General features: G+C 35.0%; 3 protein-coding genes across 3 annotated transcripts in view; 2 read left to right on the top strand and 1 right to left on the bottom strand.

Annotated features, from left to right (window-relative positions):
- Window positions 1-313: 313 nt before the first annotated feature.
- On the bottom strand, window positions 314-9,723 carry LOC132110380 (NAD-dependent protein deacetylase sirtuin-1-like). Its single transcript, XM_059516937.1, has 9 exons — window positions 9,463-9,723; window positions 8,372-8,485; window positions 8,058-8,296; window positions 7,822-7,974; window positions 5,770-5,917; window positions 5,591-5,670; window positions 4,703-4,889; window positions 2,795-3,370; window positions 314-1,281 (listed from the first exon to the last, which is right to left on the bottom strand). Exons 1-9 carry the CDS (start codon window positions 9,683-9,685, stop codon window positions 1,019-1,021), a joined length of 1,983 nt encoding a protein of 660 aa, XP_059372920.1. The 5' UTR covers window positions 9,686-9,723; the 3' UTR covers window positions 314-1,018.
- A 680-nt stretch (window positions 9,724-10,403) lies between these two features.
- LOC132110383 (dnaJ homolog subfamily C member 12-like) lies at window positions 10,404-13,059 on the top strand. Its single transcript, XM_059516943.1, has 5 exons — window positions 10,404-10,548; window positions 10,871-10,949; window positions 12,289-12,428; window positions 12,515-12,611; window positions 12,694-13,059. Exons 1-5 carry the CDS (start codon window positions 10,471-10,473, stop codon window positions 12,765-12,767), a joined length of 468 nt encoding a protein of 155 aa, XP_059372926.1. The 5' UTR covers window positions 10,404-10,470; the 3' UTR covers window positions 12,768-13,059.
- Window positions 13,060-15,257: 2,198 nt separating this feature from the next.
- The window catches only part of LOC132111070 (cytochrome c oxidase subunit 5B, mitochondrial), a 10,095-nt gene continuing 5,410 nt past the window's right edge, over window positions 15,258-19,942 (top strand). The window contains exons 1-3 of the mRNA XM_059518241.1: window positions 15,258-15,413; window positions 16,803-16,873; window positions 16,963-17,062. Coding sequence (XP_059374224.1) covers window positions 15,317-15,413; window positions 16,803-16,873; window positions 16,963-17,062 — 268 coding nt within the window. The 5' untranslated portion in view covers window positions 15,258-15,316. The remainder of the gene's footprint in view (window positions 15,414-16,802; window positions 16,874-16,962; window positions 17,063-19,942) is intronic.

The following is a 19,942-nucleotide window of genomic DNA, read 5'->3' as shown; positions in this document are numbered from 1 at the left end:
TTCAGGTTAATCAAGAAGCTCTTTAAAGACTTTTAGTCATCTATCATATCCTTAAACTTGAATATATAATTGCAATGTGCTTTAATAAACTACATAAATAGAAAACATGTGACCTCATGATTCAAACATGCAAAAAATATGCAGTAAATAAATACAACAGTATGAAATAGTTTAGAAATGCAACTGTGGTCAGGCCTACACGACTACCTATGAGTTTCATATTATATTACGAAGCAGAATACTTCTCTATCATTCTTAATTCAAACTTGCATGCATCATGAATGGGTGAGTGATAACAGTCAAAAATGCTACATTTGTGAAGTCAAAAAGTATTGATTTACTCTTTTGGAGCATTGCCAATCCACATTAACGTAAACACAAAATCTGACAACTTTTTTTTTAAACATTAAAAAAATGAGTTTAAGAACATACAACCAAAACTGCATCCTCAGCATGAGGGAATCGTGAATTTGTGCTGATATTAAAACTTAACAGTGTTATAAAGATTTGAATGCACAGTCAACGAGAGCATTAACCAAACAAGCATAACCAAAAACTGATTCAGAACTTACTAAGTGCTTGAGGACAGGAAGTACAAGAGTGTGAATGCATGTAAATAATGTCCTGAAAACATCTGTTTGATGACTATAGTATAATAGACTTCAACAGTAGGCTGACCATAGCTGCCAAATGTCTGAAAATGCCACGGTTTGGTGCACATATTGGACAGATCCAACAAGAAACAATACAGAAAAGTAATCTTTGGTTTGAAAATCATTCCCTTTTTTATCCCAAGCAATTACATAGCAAGTTCAATTCTCAGGCAGAAACATTCACCGGAATCAAATGTATATTTTACATCTAAAAATGCAAAGGTGATAAAACAAAAAGGGTTATAAGCCGAACAAAGAAAGAAGTTGCATGCATTAGAAGACAAAACAGGATGTTTAGGAGGGAGGGAAATAAAAAAATATATAAAAGAGGCTTGGGTAGATTAAATGCAGCGAGTGCTGGTGAGTTATTGTGTGGATGGTGGGTCTGTTTCTGCTGTGCAGTCTGTTTGAAGGCGTTTGTGTTCATGGTCCTGTACTGTCTCTGCCTGGCCATCTGTGTCTTTGTCTTCTTCTTCGTCACTGTCTTCATTCTCCAAAGCGTCTGCGCTGCAGCGAGAGCCGTCACTGTCACTGTCACAGGAACTGGACGTCTCTTCCTCTGAACTCGAGTAGACCTCGGCGCCGTGGAAAATGTAGCGGTTCGGTAATTGGAATAAATACTGCGAGGCTGCAAAACAGAAAAGCAACCAATTACATCATGCATGCAATGAGTGTTCGGACACTTCAAATCTACCATGCACTGACAAAAATAAATATCTGATAGGCTTGGTTTTAAGCATCTTTTATATGAACAATGTCTTTATGACAGACGAAGAGAAATCTTTCAAAACTCTGCAGTACTAAGATCACTTTAAACGATTTAATGTGATGCAATTTAAACTTATAAAACATTAAAAATACAAAAAAATTATAATAAAAATAGCATCACAATCAAAATAAATTATATAAATAAAATAAAAATATTTATACCTAACGATAAACATTTTCTTTAGAATAAAAACGATTATCAAACATGGAATGACCACTGCCTGTTAGCCCCGCCCATCCATTCTAAACCACTGCCTATTTAGCCCCGCCCAACGATTCTATATCACTGCCTGTTTAGGTCCGCACACCATTCCTACAACCCTGCCTATTTAGTCCTGCCCATTGATTCTACATCAATGCCTGTTTAGCCCCGCCCACCGATTCTAAAACACTGCCTGTTTAGCCCCACCCACCGATTCTACATCACTGCCAGTTTAGCCCCACTCACCGATTCTACATCACTGCCTGTTTAGCCCCACCCACCGATTCTACAACACTGCCTGTTTAGCCCCACCCACCGATTCTACAACACTGCCAGTTTAGCCCCGCCCACCGATTCTACATCACTGCCAGTTTAGCCCCACCCACCGATTCTACATCACTGCCACTTTAGCCCCACTCACCGATTCTACATCACTGCCTGTTTAGCCCCACCCACCGATTCTACATCACTGCCAGTTTAGCCCCACCCACCGATTCTACATCACTGACACTTTAGCCCCACTCACCGATTCTACATCACTGCCTGTTTAGCCCCACCCACCGATTCTACAACACTGCCTGTTTAGCCCCACCCACCGATTCTACAACACTGCCTGTTTAGCCCCACCCACCGATTCTACAACACTGCCTGTTTAGCACCACCCAACGATTCTGTTTAGCCCCACCCACCGATTCTAAAACACTGCCTGTTTAGCCCCACCCACCGATTCTACATCACTGCCAGTTTAGCCCCACCCACCGATTCTACATCACTGCCTGTTTAGCCCCACCCACCGATTATACAACACTGCCTGTTTAGCACCACCCAACGATTCTACATCACTGCCTGTTTAGCCCCACCCACCGATTATACAACACTGCCTGTTTAGCACCACCCAACGATTCTGTTTAGCCCCACCCACCGATTCTAAAACACTGACTGTTTAGCCCCACCCACTGATTCTACATCACTGCCAGTTTAGCTCCGCCCACCGATTCTACATCACTGCCTGTTTAGCCCCACCCACCGATTCTACATCACTGCCTGTTTAGCCCTGCCTAACGATTCTACATCACTTCCTCTTAAGCTCCGCTCACCATTTCTACATCACAGCCTGTTTAGCCAATATTCGTTGATAATTACAGCAGGTACATCTTAAAGATGGGTTTACCTCCGAGTCGTTTGCTAATTGGACTCTGACAGATTCGGCTTCTCCAGCACCGTCTCCGCACTTCAGCATGGTGAGGATCAGCCGTTTCTTCCTCCTTCACGTCATCAGTAGTGTCCAGTGCTTCTGTAGCGTCACACGCTACTCTCCTCTCCGGACTGGGACTCGCCGTCTTCGGAGAATGTTCTTTTGGGTCTGTGTTAGTTTCCGGTGCCGGCTCTGGATGAGGGCTTGTTCTTCGTGCTGCTGGGGAAGATGCTGTTTCCGGTTCCTCCACTTTCTTAGGAGACAGTGAATCCTGACATTCAGTGTTTGGGACGTCCTCTGACGCTCCTGAGGCGGGCCGAGCATGGTCTTCAGGCCCCTGGGCGTCTGCGGACGGGCTCTCAGCAGCCGGTTTCTCCCTGATCTCGCTGAGACGGGACGAGTTGTAGCACAGCTGCTCGAAGTCGCCCCCCAGACGATGGCAGAGTTCGTTCACGATGACATCACAGTCTCCGAGCAGCTCCACATCGAAGTTCAGATGCGGCAGCGGCTCGCGGTTGATCAGGACTTGAGGCACGTCATGAGGTATAGAGCCTTCAGAGCGAGACAGATGTACAAAACAAAATGAAAGGTAAAATTACTAAACAAAAAAAAAAAACACTTATTTTAAACCATACAATGGAATATTATTAGAAAACCATGTGGATTCTATGTAATAGCACAGTTTTCCATACTTGAGTTAATGATTTGATGTAAAAGCAAATTTATTAAATTAAGTTTTTTTTAAGACTTATAGAACGTTTTTATTCATTTTAATCGTTACAATTATTTTTTTATAAAAAAAACAAATACAACACTTACTAAAAGATATAGGAATATTTTTTGACGAATATTTTTTAAAAGTATATTTAATGAAATGCAATGAGATATTGAAAACCTGATTGCTTATTTTTTTTAAGCAACTTTTATATGCAAGTTTTTTTTCTTTATTATTTTTCCATTTTTATTATGATTTATTTAATAATTAAAAAATTTAAAATTTTAAATAACATTATATATATTGTTTTATTATATTCATACTTCTTTTAAATAAATTACAAAAATAAAATATTAAAAAATATATTTAATGAAATAACATGTATGCAATGAGTTTTTTGAAATGTAAAACTTTACAAAAATGAATATCGGACTGCTTTTTTGTGCCTTTTATTATCATTTATTTAATACAAAAAATTACAAATAATTAAAATAACATTAAAAATTTTATATTTTTGTATTTAATTTAAATACATCATATTTATTTTAAATAAAACAAAAAATAAATACAACAAAATACAATATTTAAAAATAAAAATCATTTTTTTTAAATGAAATTGCATGCAATGCATTTTTAAAAATCGAAAACTTAAAAAAAATTTATTATATCTGATTGCATTTGTTTTACCCATCTTAAATTTAACAACACAAAAATTACAAAAGTAAAAGAATATAAAAAAATATTTCAATAAAGTATATATAATAAAAATAACATTTTGAAAAAGATTATTTAATTTGTTTAACTACATGCAAAGTGACAATGAACCGTAAACATGGAGACGTGTTATTAAATTGAAATATTAACTTCACAGGGGGACTAAAATAAGAATTTTTTTAGAGAATCGCTGATGTATATAAATACCTATCAGTATCAAAGCATCATATATGAAAACACAATGATGCCATCTTTAGTATCCACTAAATTGCTGATTAAGCTTAAAAAAACAACACTTGGACCTGAATTGCAGTATATCTGTTCTGTTTGTTTTTTTTGTCTCAACCTGACCTGATGCATCATATCTGAATAGTCACACAAAATAGTTAGTTATCAAGCGCAACAAGTCTATTTTTACATGCAAAAGCAACCCGGATTACTGCAGACATACGCACTGGGAATGAGAGCCACCGGCCGCACTTTCAGCGAGGAGCCGATCACGATGAGAAGATCCACTTCATCTTTATCCTGCTTCATGGCTCTGTGGAAAAACTCTGGAAGGTTCTCGCCAAAGAAGACAATGTCTGGTTTCATAATGGCATACGGGACATCCGCCGGACACCTCGGACAGTGAGGAACAACCTGCAGCAGAACAACGACGGTTTCATGAGCCACAACACAAACGCAGGCACATATTAAAGGAGCAGCTCAATCAAAAATATAGTTTTCTGCTAATTTTACACACCCTCGGGGCATTCAAGATTGAGTTTGTTTCTTCATCAGATTTGGAGAAATGTAGCATTGCATCACTTGCTCACCAGTGAATGGGTGCCGTCAGAATGAAAGTCCAAACATCTGATAAAAACATCACAATAATCCACATAATAATCCATAATAACAATTCCTCCATTGAAAAGGTGCATCTCCTGTCGTCTCTCACATCAAAATCCAGACACATATTTGTTTAGAGCTGTTTAAACACTGCTTGATCTGCGCAGATTTCTCTCCTGATTCAGACCAGAACACTTTTTCACTGGAGGAAGTGTTATTATGGATTATATACTCTATGTATTTGAGTTAAAATCATCTTAATGCTGGATTTGTTTCATCTTTTGTCTTCTCCAGATGTTCACTGATGGACTGGAGTGCTGTGGATTAGTGTGAGACTCTCATTCTGACGGCACCCATTCACTGCAGAGCAAGTGATGCAATGTTACATTTCTCCAAATCTGATGAAGAAACAAACTCATCTTATTCTTGCATGACCTGAGGGTGAGGACCGTTTCAGCAAAGCTTCGTTTTTGGGGTGAACTGTTCCTTTAAATGTTCATACTCAATCATACCTGGTTGAATATATCCTCCCTTATGGCCTCACAGTCAACCTTATGTTTACAGACAAGACAGGAAGCAGTCGCAAAAGAACCTACAATTAAATCGTAAAACACATAGGATAAAGAAAGAGTCTAGATAGTGACTGAATATTAAACTCTAGGTTTATGAGAGGAATTATGAGCAGATATACCATGACACTGAATGATCTTCTGGATCCCAGCCACCTGCTCCAGCGTGTCGATATTCTGAGTGTAGTTCCTTAATAACCTTCCCTCCTTATCCAGCATTGAGATGAACCTGTGACATGGAGACGGCTGGAACTGTCCCGGGTAGATTTCCTACATCATGAGCAAACACACGATATTGGTATTTATCTTCATGCATAGATTTAATGACATGCATGCAATTTTCAGAAATAAGTGCATGCAAACACATAAATGTAAACATAGATATCACCATACACTAATCACAATGCATTAAGACAATTGTTTTGTACTACAAGTTTTTTTTTTTTTAAATGGTATGTTTAGATATGCAATTATGCATTATCTGATTAAATATTGTCTTATTTGCATACGTTTCCAGAAAAATTCAGATTCTAAGTACCGTATTTTTTGGACTATAAGTCGCACCTGAGTATAAGTCACATCAGTCCAAAAATACGTCATGATGAGAAAAAAAAAAAAAAAAAAAAAACATAAGTCGCACTGGACTATAAGTCGCATTTATTTAGACCCAAGAACCAAGAGTTCACATTAGCGTCTACAGCCGCGAGAGGGCGCTCTATGTCTTCAGTGTAGACTACAGGAGCACAGAGCAGCATAGAGCGCCCTCCCACTGCTGGAGACGGTAATGTTTTCTATTGGTTCATTTCTCTTGGTTCATTTCTCATGTTCATGTCAAATTAATTTTGATAAATAAGTCGCACCCGACTATAAGTCGCAGGACCAGCCAAACAATGAAAAAAAGTGTGACTTATAGTCCGAAAAATACGGTATTTGATTTTGTTTACATATTAGAGTTAGTTTTTTTTTCAGAGGGGATTTTGCATGGTTTTTTTTACGACTCCATGAATTAGAAAATACTGTCAGCGATCAGGAAAAAAAAATTTCACTTTGTTGTTAGGAGTAAAATGTTATATAAATCAGTGTGAATGACATATAGACTCTTTAAAAACCTTCAGAATATAGACACACACACACACACACACACACACACACACACATATACATATATATATATATATATATATATACATATATATATATATATATAGGAATAAAGTGTTGCTGAAGTGGAGAAAAAAAACTCATTTTGAGAAAATTGCCTTTTTAAAGAGATGTACTGTTAATTAAATCTACAGAGGTTAATAGATAATAGGTTAATAAATAAAGTGCAATAATAAAATGAGGTGATATATGAACCCTTCCATAAAAACCTTTAAAGTTTGGGGTCAGTAAGATTTGTAATGCGTTTTATTGATGTCTCTTCTGCTCATCAAGGCTGCATTTATTTGATTAAAATACAGAAAAAACAGTAATATTGAGAAATATTAATACAATTTAAAAAATGGTTTTCTAGTTTAATATAATCTAACCTGTAATAACCTGTGATAGTTTTTTCAAGATTCTTTGATTAATAAAAAGTTAAAAAGAACAACATTTATTCAAAATAGAAATCTTTTGTAACATTATACAGTTTAGGGTCAGTATTTATTTTTTTAAAGAAATGAATGCTTTTATTCAGCAAGTGCTAAATTGATAAAAAGTGATGATAAAGACTTATATTGTCGGAAAAGATATCAATTTTAAATAAATGATGATTTAAAATCCTGAAAGAAATTACACTGATAATAAATCAGTATATACTTCTGATTTCAGAAGATCATTTGACACTGAAGACTGGAGGAATGATGCTGAAAATACAGCTGCGCATCACAGAAATAAATTACATTTTAAAGTATATTAAAATAGAAAACCATTATTTTAAATGACAATAATATTTCAGAATTTTACCGTTTTCTCTATTTTAGGTCAAACAAATGCAATGTGATTGAAATCTACAGATGCAAACAAATAAAGCGCAGTGTATAAAGTGCATTTACTCCGTTTTCTTTCCACTCGTCTGAAATGCTATAGAAGCCTAAATTGACCAGTGCATGAAAAAAAGTGCATGCAGTGTACATGAAAAGCATCAACGCAGTAATATTTTTCTATTTATGGCAAGAAGCAGTGTTTCAAACCTTGGCGAATTTGAAAAAAGGCCTCGGATCTCTCCTAAAGTAGTCTATGTCAAACATGGCCTGAGGATCAGGAAGGTCAGGAAAGTCCACAGCGAGTCGAGCGTATATGCCGTCTCGAGACCGAAAGTCAGGAATCCCGCAGGAAACAGACACCTGTGGAGGAACAAGAGGAGAATTCAACATCCTGGAAACATGCTGAGAGTCCGTGTGATTTTCAGGAGATCTCAGAGACTCACCCCGGCGCCCGTGAGCACCAGAATCTTCTTCCTCTCCGTCAGGAGCCGCACCACGTCCTCCAGCGTGTTGACGTCTTTGCGTTTCTTTCTTTTGGGCGGTTCTGAGATGTTGATGATGATCTGCCACAGCGTCATGTCGTCCAGATCCGCCGGGAGAACCGTTTCGGGGAGCAGGTCTTTCAGAATGGCCCTCGGGTCGGTTCCTCTCATGATGTGCTGCTGAATGAACCGATATGAGCCTGAAAGAAAACCAGGCCTCAGTTTAACTCACAAAACACACACTTCACACGGAGGAGAGAACTAACTGAGCTTACCGATCTGTGGCTGAGGCGTCCAGTCACTGGAGCTGGCACGAGACGAGCAGTCATCATCATCATCATCATCTTCATGATGAAGAAGATCAGGTGATGTGAAACCATTGGGATGGTCTATGTGCAAAACAGACAAAACACGATTTCAGATCGAGTAACAGCAACAATAGCAGAATAAATGGTTATTTAGTGCTAAGAACAATGCATTTGATTCTATATTTGATTCACTTATTTTATATTTTAATTTAATGAAAAAATATTTTCATAATTATACAAGGTAGTACAAGACTGTGTGTTGATGTTTTGTGTTTTTTAATGTAAAATTTCAGCTGGTTTATTGAACCAGTTATTACAAAAAATATGAATGCATTATTACAGTGACTAAATGCTTTTAATAAAGCATGCAAATAAATGTAGAAAGAAAGCATGAAATATTTATGAAGTTGACAAGACAAGTGACAGAAGTGTGACATGCTATATATTATTGTATAAAAACAATAATAACATGTAATAACGGAGAAAGTAAATAATATGTAATGCATAACAAAAATAATAGAATAAAATAGAATTTTAAATAAAATAAAATAATAATAAATATATAATAATTAAATATATTTAATAAATACATTATTAAATAATAGTAATAAACACTTAAGTATAAAACAATTGAAAACTAAAGTTATCAGATAAATATTACTTATAATTACAAGATTAAAAATAACATTTATTTATTCAATATTTAAATTATATAAAATAAAATAAGCTTAAAATCTAAATAATAATAGATAAAATATATATAAAAAACACATTTAAAACAAGTTTTTTTAGTATTAAATAAATGTTCGAACTCCACCGATGATAATAATAATTATCAACTGAATAATTAAATAAATGTTTCAAAAAATAAATAAATGATAATAAAAACTTTTAGTTGCTATTATATTGAATAATAATACAGACCAAACTAAAGTAAAAACAGGGTAAAACGGAGTGAACTGTAGTGAATCTGACTGTGGGCTCAGCATGAGAGAAAACTGTCTTAAAATCTCCCAAAATAATTAGTAAACGGACTCGAGTGCTCGGGACGGTCGTACCGGAAAGCTGAGGCTCAGGCTCGGTCTCGGTGCGGCGTTGACGGTTGTTGTTGTTCAGTGAGGCCTGATGGGACTCGGTCCTCGGCGCCGGTTCCGCCTCCATCGGCTCGGTTCCGGCAGCCGCGCTGTGCTCCGGGTCACCGGGCGGATCCAGGGGTCTCGGTCTCTTCGGAAGCGGCTCGGCGTCGGCGGTGTCGGCCCGTAGATTCTCGCCGTCCGCCATCTTCACCAGGGAGTGAACGGAGGAGGAGCGAGAGGACCTTCCGGTAATCATGTGACGTCACGTCACGAGCAGACGGACAGGAGCAAATCAAAATGCAGAAATACATTTATCTTTCTCTTTTAAGTTCTGTTTATTATTATTATTTTAATAATTGTGTTTGAATTTGTACTATAATAATTATGAATATTATGAATAATAATAATAAATAAATAAATAGCGCTACAGAATAGCCAAAACAACATGCAAACTATTTTGAATTAGTATTATTAGCACTATTTTAACACACACACACACACACACACACACACACACACACACACACACACACACACACACACACACACACACACACACACACACAGATTATATAATTTTTTATATAATTTTATTTATTTCCCAAATTATATATAATATATATATTATATAAATATATATATATATATATATATATATATATATATATATATATATATATATATATATATATATATATATATATATATATATATATATATTAAAAAAACCACTTTCTGTGTTTTTAATACACTCACATAAAATCAAGATGCATCAAAAGTAATTTTGTTTGTACTTTTTACAGATTTCAATCAGAAGTCTGGTATTTTAGTGTAGTCAGAGCGTCTGCGTCATTTAAAAGTACTTCTACCGTAAAACTCCAAATAGCTGGCTGCGCGCACGCGTGCTCTGTACAGCGCCTGACTGACAGCGGTGCTCGTGCACGAGGATTGACGGTATTGTCGTGTAGCGGACGGTGGAGTGTAGGAGGCATGGAGTCGATCCTGAGCTGCAGAAGGGAGGATCTGGAAGATTATTACGGGCTTCTCGGCTGCGATGAACTCTCAACGGTGAACACACGACTCTCTACAACTCGTCAAAGTTCCTTTAGGGCTTGTGTTCGATTATTTCCGGTAGTTTATAAAGGCAACGTTTTATTATTATAATCGCAAATGCAACACGTATGTTCGTATAATCTATTGTAAACAATGTGAAAACACATGATAACTGCATTAACATGCATGTGACAGAATAAAAGTTGATAACAGCAGAACAGAATATTGATTTGTGTGACGTCAGTCATCATGCTGGTAATAATAACTGATTTAGTTTCATCGATGTGTGTTAGAGAGTCATCACATGCTCATCTGTGACACTAATCATCTTCTTTAGACTGAACAGATCGTGACTGAGTTTAAAGTGCGAGCTCTGGCCTGTCATCCTGACAAACACCCAGAGAACCCCAGAGCAGGTACAAACACACTCACTCATATTCTCCATGATTAACATATTCATTTGAATGAGTTGCAATGATTTTTGTCCGAAAACATTCACAGTTGTTGATTTACATTTTCCAGAAGGTTGTGAGTCGTGGACAATTATTGATCGGTTTGAATCAATAATTTACAAAAAAGTAATTTATATAACATATATTATACTGCTGTTCAAAACTTTGGGATCAGTAATGTGTTTTAAGGAAGTCTCTTCTGCTCATCAAGGCTGCATCTATTTGATTAAAACACAGAAAAAAAAACTGTAAAATTGTGAAATATTATTGCAATTTAAAATAATGGTTTTCTGTGTGAATTTCTGTTAAACTGTATTTTATTTCTGTGATGCTCCGCTGTATTTTCAGCATCATTCCTCCAGTCTTCAGTGTCACATGATCTTCAGAAATCATGAAAATTATGATTTATTACAGTTTTGCTGCTTAATCTATTTTTTTGGAACCTGTGATACTTTTTCAGGATTCTTTGATGAATAAAAAAGGTTTAAAAGAATAGCATTTATTCAAAATAGAAATCTTTTCTTACAATATTCACACTACCGTTCAAGATTTGGGGTCAGTATATATTTTATTTATTTATTTTTGAAAGAAATAAATGCTTTTATTCAGCAAGCATGTATTAAAGTCTTATATTGTTATTATATCATTATATTACTAAGATTTATATTTGAGAAAATATTTATATTTCAAATAAATGCTGTTTTTTAAAAACTTTTTATTCATCAAAGAATCCTGAAAAAAGTCACACTTTAAAAAAACAACAACTTTGATAATAAATTAGCATAATAACCGCAGTGTATAATATATATGAATTTACAATAAGATGTCATTTTAAAACAACTAAATTATCTAATTATAATTTATAAAAAAGGCAACAAAGTGTTTTAGTAATTCATGCAATAAAATAAAAATATTTTTTCCTTTATGAATTATTGATTTAAAATATTTTTTGTAAAATACTTATAATATTTAAAGATTCAATTTCAATGGATTGTGTTGGCACGGGTTTTAAGAATGACTAAATTCTTTTTTTTTTTATAGATTTTAATGTTTATAATTTGTTTTTTGGTAAATTTATTTATTTCATATTTTTTTATTATATTATTATTATTATTATTTTATTTCTTGGTTCGCACTCACCTAAAATAACATGATTGCAGATTACAAAGATAAATATATATATTTATTTTTTATTTTTTTTTAAATAACTGATGAGTTATTCACAGTAAGACCAGGAACATTAATAAAGGAAGTAGGCTCTGAACGTGTCTGAATCTGTTTCTCACACATGAACTCTTCACAGTGGAGGACTTCCAGAAGCTACAGGAAGCTAAAGATGTTCTCACAGATGAGAAGAAAAGAAAGAGTTACGATCTCTGGCTCAGAAGTCAGATTGTAATCCCGTTCAGCGAGTGGCAAGCGCTCAGTGACTCCGTTAAAACAGTGAGTGTTAGTTAGGTGATATATTCATTATATTTAGAACATTTTATAATAATTACATTACTGTATTCCCGAAAATCACATTTCAGTCAATGCATTGGGCTTCGAGGAGCAAGAAAGAGCTGATGCTTGAGGCTGCAGAAGATCCAGCGGAGGAGAAACCGTCTGAATCCTCGCTGGCATCCAGTAAGAGACTGGTTTTATGACTATTTACAGTTCTTCACTTATAAAGAATTGAGATTTTGACTGTTGTGTTTCTGTTTCACAGCGGATCCTCGGTTTCGCTGGACTGGTGCAGCTCCCTCAGGCCTTTTACACAAGTTCAGGAACTATGAAATATAAATGCATATTTTCTGTTCTATTCTATGCTTTTGTGTGTAAGTGCATGTGTTTCAAAGTCATTTACTTTTCTATGATTCAACATTTATGGCATAACATTGACTTTCTCTGTTTGTTTGTTTTGTTGGATGTTAACATGACCCTGGAGCACAAAACCAGTTATGCATCATCTGAAAGCTGAATAAATTAACCTTCCAGTGATGTCTGGTTTGTTAGGAGGACAATATTTGTCTGAGATACAACTATTTGAGAATCTGGAATCTGAGGGAGCAAAAAGCATGTATTAAAGCAACAATCTAAATATTGAGAAAATCATCTTTAAAGTTGTCCAAATGAATTCTTAGCTATGCATATTACTAAGTTTTGATATATTTACGGTAGGAAATTTACAAAATATCTTCATGGAACATGCTCTTTACTTAATATTTAGCATAAAATAACAAATCAATAATTTTGACCCGTACAATGTATTGTTGTCTATTGCTAAAAATATACCCTAGAGACTTATTACTGGTTTTGTGCTCCAGGGACACATTTATTGATATTAATATTCAGCAGTGATGCTTCATATGCCTTAAATGTCCCATCAGAATCATTTTCCTGACTTATGAGTAAAACATGTTTTCAAGCCTGCAGATTTGCACCAGAAATAATTATAAAGTTTATTTGAATTAATATGTGTCATTAATAATTTATTGAATGTATATATCACTAATTAAATAATAATAATAATAATAATAACTAAATAATATATAACCATATAAATCACATTCAATTAATAAATGTAACTAACTACATATAAGTCAGGAGTGTCTTAAAAATATCACTTTTTTATTCATAATTTTATTGGTAGAAACAAAATGTAGAGAAGTGTTTATGATTTGATTTCCTTGTGCAATCAACATTTTGAGGCATATTTATATATAAATTTATGTGTGTGTGTGTGTGTGTGTAAAGTATGTGTATCTGTGGACATTTCCATTCCAAGTGTTTCTATATCTGTGTGTGTGTGTGTGTGTGTGTTGTTCTTAATTGTCAGCCAATGTTGCATAAATAAAACTTGGTATTGTGGAATAACACACCAATGAAGTCTTTTTTTTTTTACATACAGTACATATACTGAGCCAATCCTAAAGGGATTTAAAGGGACAGTAACCTCTAAGATGAAGATTCCACTGGATAAACTCAAAATGTTCCAACATAACTGAAAGATGTAATTTGAGTTTATGGTAGAATGTTAATTTAAATTGAATTGAATATCTATTTACTTTTCTAATACAAATTCTTTCATTTTGTATTGAACCTTTATAAACCAGTAGATTTTTCTTACGAAACTAAAGGCATTTTTCTTCTCTATCCATCCATCCATCCATCCATCCATCCATCCATCCATCCATCCATCCATATCAAATCTGTTTTAATCTTTTGGTTTTCCTAAATGCATTTTTTTCACAAATTTACTACTATTTTTATTTTATTTATTAATTTTTACATTTTGTATTAATCAGTTTTAATCTGTAGGTTTTCCTTCACATGATTAAATTAATTTATTATTATTATTAATATATATATATATATATATATATATACTATTATTTTAAAGACGTTTTTTCTGCTAATCAAGGCTGCATATATATTTAACCGAAAATACAGAAAAGATACAAAATATTGCTATTTAAAATAAAATACTTTATTTGGATATATTGTTAAATATTATATCTTTCTGTGATCCAAAGCTGAATTTTTTTTAAATAATACAATATACACTACAGTACAAAAGTTTGGGGTCAGCAGATTTTGTTCCTTCTATTTTTGACAGAAATTAATACTTTTATTCAGCAAGAATGAGTAGAATTGATCAAAAGTGAAAGTAAGGACTTTTACTTCTATTTTGAATAAATGTTGTTCTTTTTAACTTTTTTATTATCATCAAAGAATTCTGAAAAAGTATCAAAGGTTCCCCAATAAAATATTAAGCAGCAAAACTGTAACAAATCAGCATATTAGAATGATTTCTGAAGATCATGTGACACTGGAGACTGGAGGAATAATGCTGAAAATTATTTTTTGATAACAGGAATAAATTACAGTTTAACAGATATTCACATAGAAAACAGCTATTTAAAATTGTAATAATATTTAACAATTTTTTATTTAATTTTTCTGTATTTTTGATCAAATAAATGCAGCTTTGATGAGCAGAAGAGACTTCTTTAAACAATAATACAAATCTTACTGACGCCAAACATTTTGAACGGCAGTGTATATTTATTTATTTATTTAAATATTTTAGTTAAATCGGTTTAAATCTTCCGGTGTAAACTAAAGGCAGTCGGAACAGATTTCACTTTTATTTTATTGTCCTCTCCAGTTACACCTGTCCGCTCTTCCTCAACCGTGTGTTCATTCATTGGTCAAAGTCCAGCGGATCTTCTCTGTGATTGGTCGGTCCCACGTGTCAATCATTCTAGTGACTTTCACTGACTCTAGTTCACACGCTGTTGTGACCGTCAGCGGGAGCGCGCACAGAAGACCCCAAGTTTAAAGTCAAGATGGCAAGTAAACTCCTTCTGAGAGCCTATCGGCTGACTCTGATGGGAAAACAACACATTTTAATGAAAACACCTCAGCGTGCGATGGCCAGTAAAGGTGAGACACATTCTATAGATCTCCCTCACCATTAACTACTGATATTATATATGCACGTACAAAAATAAAGCAATATTTTGTCCTGTTCTCTATTTTTGAATGAGTGACATATGAATGCTCTTCTACATACATGCTGTCACACAACAGAAACCGCTCATTGATATCTAAATAACAAATTAAAAAAGTAGGATTAAATGCGCTAGACATGACTTAAAATAATAACGTGGAGGCTCGTATGATATATAAGCAGTGAGATTAATCAAGGTCATTTGCTCTTGCTGCTGTGGCCTTTCTTGGCACTGAACTCGTGTTCGTGTGCCAGTGACTCTGGATCATGGCGCGCCACTACGCCGCTTTATTCAGCCGCTGTTTGGCGACACCTAGTGGACAAACTCTGTCATCGCAACCTCAAGACCAAAAAATTACGAATATGATTTATTTTTGATTTTAAACATAAAACTTTATTTGCAAGAACATGCTGGTGACGCTTTAGTAACATTAACATTATTGCAGTATATACTATTTATATAACTAATGTATAATTCGTGAATGTACATTCAAGTAGAATTAATGAAAAAATATTTTGTATTCATACACACCAGGGTTATTGTAAATAAATAAACTAAAACCATTGCTACTTGAAATAAAACACAGAAAAACTTTTTCATTTAGTTTAAGCTTTATGTATTACAATAATTAAAATAAGAATTTTACCATACATATTTAAAAACAACAACAACAACAAAGGGACTAAAAACTTTAAAATTAAAATGTCAAAAATAAAAAAAATCACAAAAGTTTGTTGCACAATTCTGTTTTCCCCCAGCAAAGAATAAATCAAATAACACTGATATACACTGTAAAAATGATATATATATATATATACATTAAAAAATAAATAAATAAATAAAATAAAAATAAAAAACAAGGAGTCATTTTTACAAGAAAATACCTTTTCATTACTTTTTTTTCAAAAATTTGATTTAATTTTCTAACAATTCTAAATTAAAAACTATAATTATTAAAATAGAATGTTATTTAATAAAGAGGTTCTTCTATCTCTGTGTGTGTGTGTATTTGTACTATAAAATTCTGTAAAAAAAAAAAAAAAAAAACGACTTTGAAGATTTTTCTTTGATACCTTAAGGATAAATTTCAGATTATGATATAATTTAATTATAATTTCAATGAGAATATTTAACTGGGATAAAACAAGTTATATTTAAATAAAAAAATGAATGTAAATGAAATAGTTACATTTAATAGAAATAAAAATAAAAATAGAAATTCTCTTACAATTAAATGAGTATCGTCTAGGGCTCTCTTTACACCTGTCCGCTTTACTCAACCGTATCGTTGTCCTACCAGTGATAATGTTGTGTTTTACAGGTATTCCTACAGATGAAGAGCAGGCAGCGGGGCTGGAGAGACGCATCCTGCAGGCCATGAAGAAAGGCCAGGTAAAACACAGCATGACATTTCTGTTTGACCGTCAGCTGTGATGAGAGGTAAAGTTCACATTTTGAACTCCCTCTGATCTGTTATACAGGATCCGTACAGCATATTCAAGCCAAAGGAATACACTGGAACCAGAGACGACCCTCATATTGTTCCCAGCATCAACAACAAACGGCTGGTCGGCTGCCTCTGTAAGACACACACACACACACACACACACACACACAGACAGATAGACACACACACACACACACACACAGACAGACAGACAGACACAGACAGACAGACAGACAGACACACACACACACAGACAGACAGACAGACAGACAGACAGACACAAACACACACACACACTCTGGATCAAGTTCATCAAACAACCGCAGTAAGAATTTTCATCAAGCACGGTGAGTAATGGCTTCTCCTATCATTGTTTCTTGCACCTCTTGCCACATGTACAGTTTATCTATCTCTGTCGCTGATGAGGGATTCACATGTGATAAATGCAGGGAAATAGTTAGGCTGACAGAGAAGATTTCAGAATTAGAGACACGCATCCAAACTTTAATTGAGGACAGTAAGAATGTTAGGGCTCCAGATACGGCTTTGGATGCGTCTAGCTCAGGGATTCCTGTACATTGTTCGGTTCCGGAAACAGAGCCCCTGCAGCAGGGCAACTGGGTGACGGTGAGGCAGCGTAGTCGTGGGTCAAAACACCGCTCTTCTGTTCCGATCAAAACATTAAACAGGTTCTCCCCACTCAGTGATGCACCCACTGAGAAACCTGATGAAAGTGCTCTAGTTATTGGTGATTCTATTGTACGGAACGTGAATATAGAGACACCAGCCACCATAGTCAAATGTTTACCGGGAGCCAGAGCGCCTGACATCTTGGCAAATTTAAAAGTGCTGGCTAATGTTAAACGTAAATACAGTAAGATTGTTATTCATGCCGGCGCTAATGATGTTCGACTTCGCCAGTCGGAGATCACTAAAAATAACATTAAAGAGGTGTGTGAACTTGCAAGCACGATGTCAGACACTGTAATATGCTCTGGTCCCCTCCCTGCTTACCGTGGTGATGAGATGCATAGCAGATTGTCATCACTCAATGGCTGGATGTCTAAGTGGTGCCCACAGAATAACATAGGTTTCATAGACAATTGGACGAGCTTTTGGGGCAGACCTGACCTGTTTAAAAGAGATGGTCTTCATCCCTCCTGGGGTGGCGCCACTCTTCTCTCTAGAAATATGGCAAATAGTCTTAGTGTTTATACTTGACTAACTGGGGCCCAGGTCAGGAAGCAGACAGACTGGCTAAACCGACCGTCTGCTAGCTGCCTCCCGTCACAGAGGTCAGTTAATTCTCAGCACATAGAGACTTCTTCACCTAGATATCACACTATAGAGACTGTGTCTGTTCCCCGAACTAGAAAATACAAAAAACGTCCAAACCAAGCTAAGATTAACAATTTAATTGAGGTTCAACAAATAAAAAACAGAAGCAATATGGATAAACAAATGATAAAGCTTGGCTTATTGAATATCAGATCCCTTTCTACGAAAACACTTTTTGTAAATAATATGATCACTGATCATAATATAGATGTACTCTGTTTGACAGAAACCTGGCTAAAACCTGATGATTACATTATTTTAAATGAGTCCACCCCCCAAGATTACTGTTATAAACATGAGCCACGTCTAAAAGGCAAAGGGGGAGGTGTTGCTTCAATTTATAACAACGTTTTCAGGATTTCTCAGAGGGCAGGCTTCAAGTATAACTCGTTTGAAGTAATGGTGCTTCATATAACATTATCCAAAGAAACAAATGTTAATGATAAATCCCCTGTTATGTTTGTACTGGCTACTGTATACAGGCCACCAGGGCACCATACAGACTTTATTAAAGAGTTTGGTGATTTTACATCCGAGTTAGTTCTGGCTGCAGATAAAGTTTTAATAGTTGGTGATTTTAATATCCATGTTGATAATGAAAACGATGCATTGGGATCAGCATTTATAGACATTCTGAACTCTATTGGTGTTAGACAACACGTTTCAGGACCTACTCATTGTCGAAATCATACTCTAGATTTAATACTGTCACATGGAATTGATGTTGATGGTGTTGAAATTATTCAGCCAAGTGATGATATCTCAGATCATTATTTAGTTCTTTGCAAAATTCATATAGCCAAAATTGTAAATTCTACTTATTGTTACAAGTATGGAAGAACCATAACTTCTAACACAAAAGACTGCTTTTTAAGTTATCTTCCTGATGTAACCAAATTCTTTAGCATATCCAAAACCTCAGAACAACTTGATGATGTAACAGAAACTATGGACTCTCTCTTTTCTAGCACTTTAAATAAAGTTGCTCCTTTACGCTTAAGGAAGGTTAAGGAAAACAGTTTTACACCATGGTATAATGAGCATACTCGCACCCTAAAGAGAGCAGCCCGAAAAATGGAGCGCAGCTGGAGGAAAACAAAACTAGAGGTATTTCGTATTGCTTGGCGGGAAAGTAACATATCCTACAGAAAAGCATTAAAAACTGCTAGATCCGATTACTTTTCTTCTCTTTTAGAAGAAAACAAACATAACCCCAGGTATTTATTCAATACAGTGGCTAAATTAACGAAAAATAAAGCCTCAACAAGTGTTGACATTTCCCAACACCACAGCAGTAATGACTTTATGAACTACTTTACTTCTAAAATCGATACTATTAGAGATAAAATTGCAACCATTCAGCCGTCAGCTACAGTATCACATCAGACGGTGCACTATAGACCCCCTGAGGAACAGTTCCACTCATTCTCTACTATAGGAGAGGAAGAATTGTATAAACTTGTTAAATCATCTAAACCAACAACATGTATGTTAGACCCTATACCATCTAAGCTCCTGAAAGAGGTGCTTCCAGAAGTCATAGATCCTCTTCTGACTATTATTAATTCCTCATTGTCATTAGGACATGTCCCCAAAACCTTCAAACTGGCTGTTATTAAGCCTCTCATCAAAAAACCACAACTTGACCCCAAAGAACTAGTTAATTATAGACCAAT

This window comes from Carassius carassius, chromosome 30, assembly GCF_963082965.1.
Source record: "Carassius carassius chromosome 30, fCarCar2.1, whole genome shotgun sequence".
NCBI lineage: Eukaryota > Metazoa > Chordata > Actinopteri > Cypriniformes > Cyprinidae > Carassius > Carassius carassius.
Note: the sequence above shows the minus strand (reverse complement) of the source record. Positions and strands in the feature narration are given on the sequence as shown.

Coding starts and splice junctions, on each gene's coding strand:
- LOC132110380 (XM_059516937.1), bottom strand. CDS start 9,685: ATGGCGGACGGCGAGAATCTACGGGCCGACACCGCCGACGCCGAGCCG. Junction 5,671..5,769: donor GAAGATCATTCAGTGTCATG/GTATATCTGCTC, acceptor ATTTAATTGTAG/GTTCTTTTGCGACTGCTTCC. Junction 4,890..5,590: donor GGGAGGATATATTCAACCAG/GTATGATTGAGT, acceptor GTTCTGCTGCAG/GTTGTTCCTCACTGTCCGAG.
- LOC132110383 (XM_059516943.1), top strand. CDS start 10,471: ATGGAGTCGATCCTGAGCTGCAGAAGGGAGGATCTGGAAGATTATTAC. Junction 10,950..12,288: donor CCCAGAGAACCCCAGAGCAG/GTACAAACACAC, acceptor AACTCTTCACAG/TGGAGGACTTCCAGAAGCTA. Junction 12,429..12,514: donor TCAGTGACTCCGTTAAAACA/GTGAGTGTTAGT, acceptor ATCACATTTCAG/TCAATGCATTGGGCTTCGAG.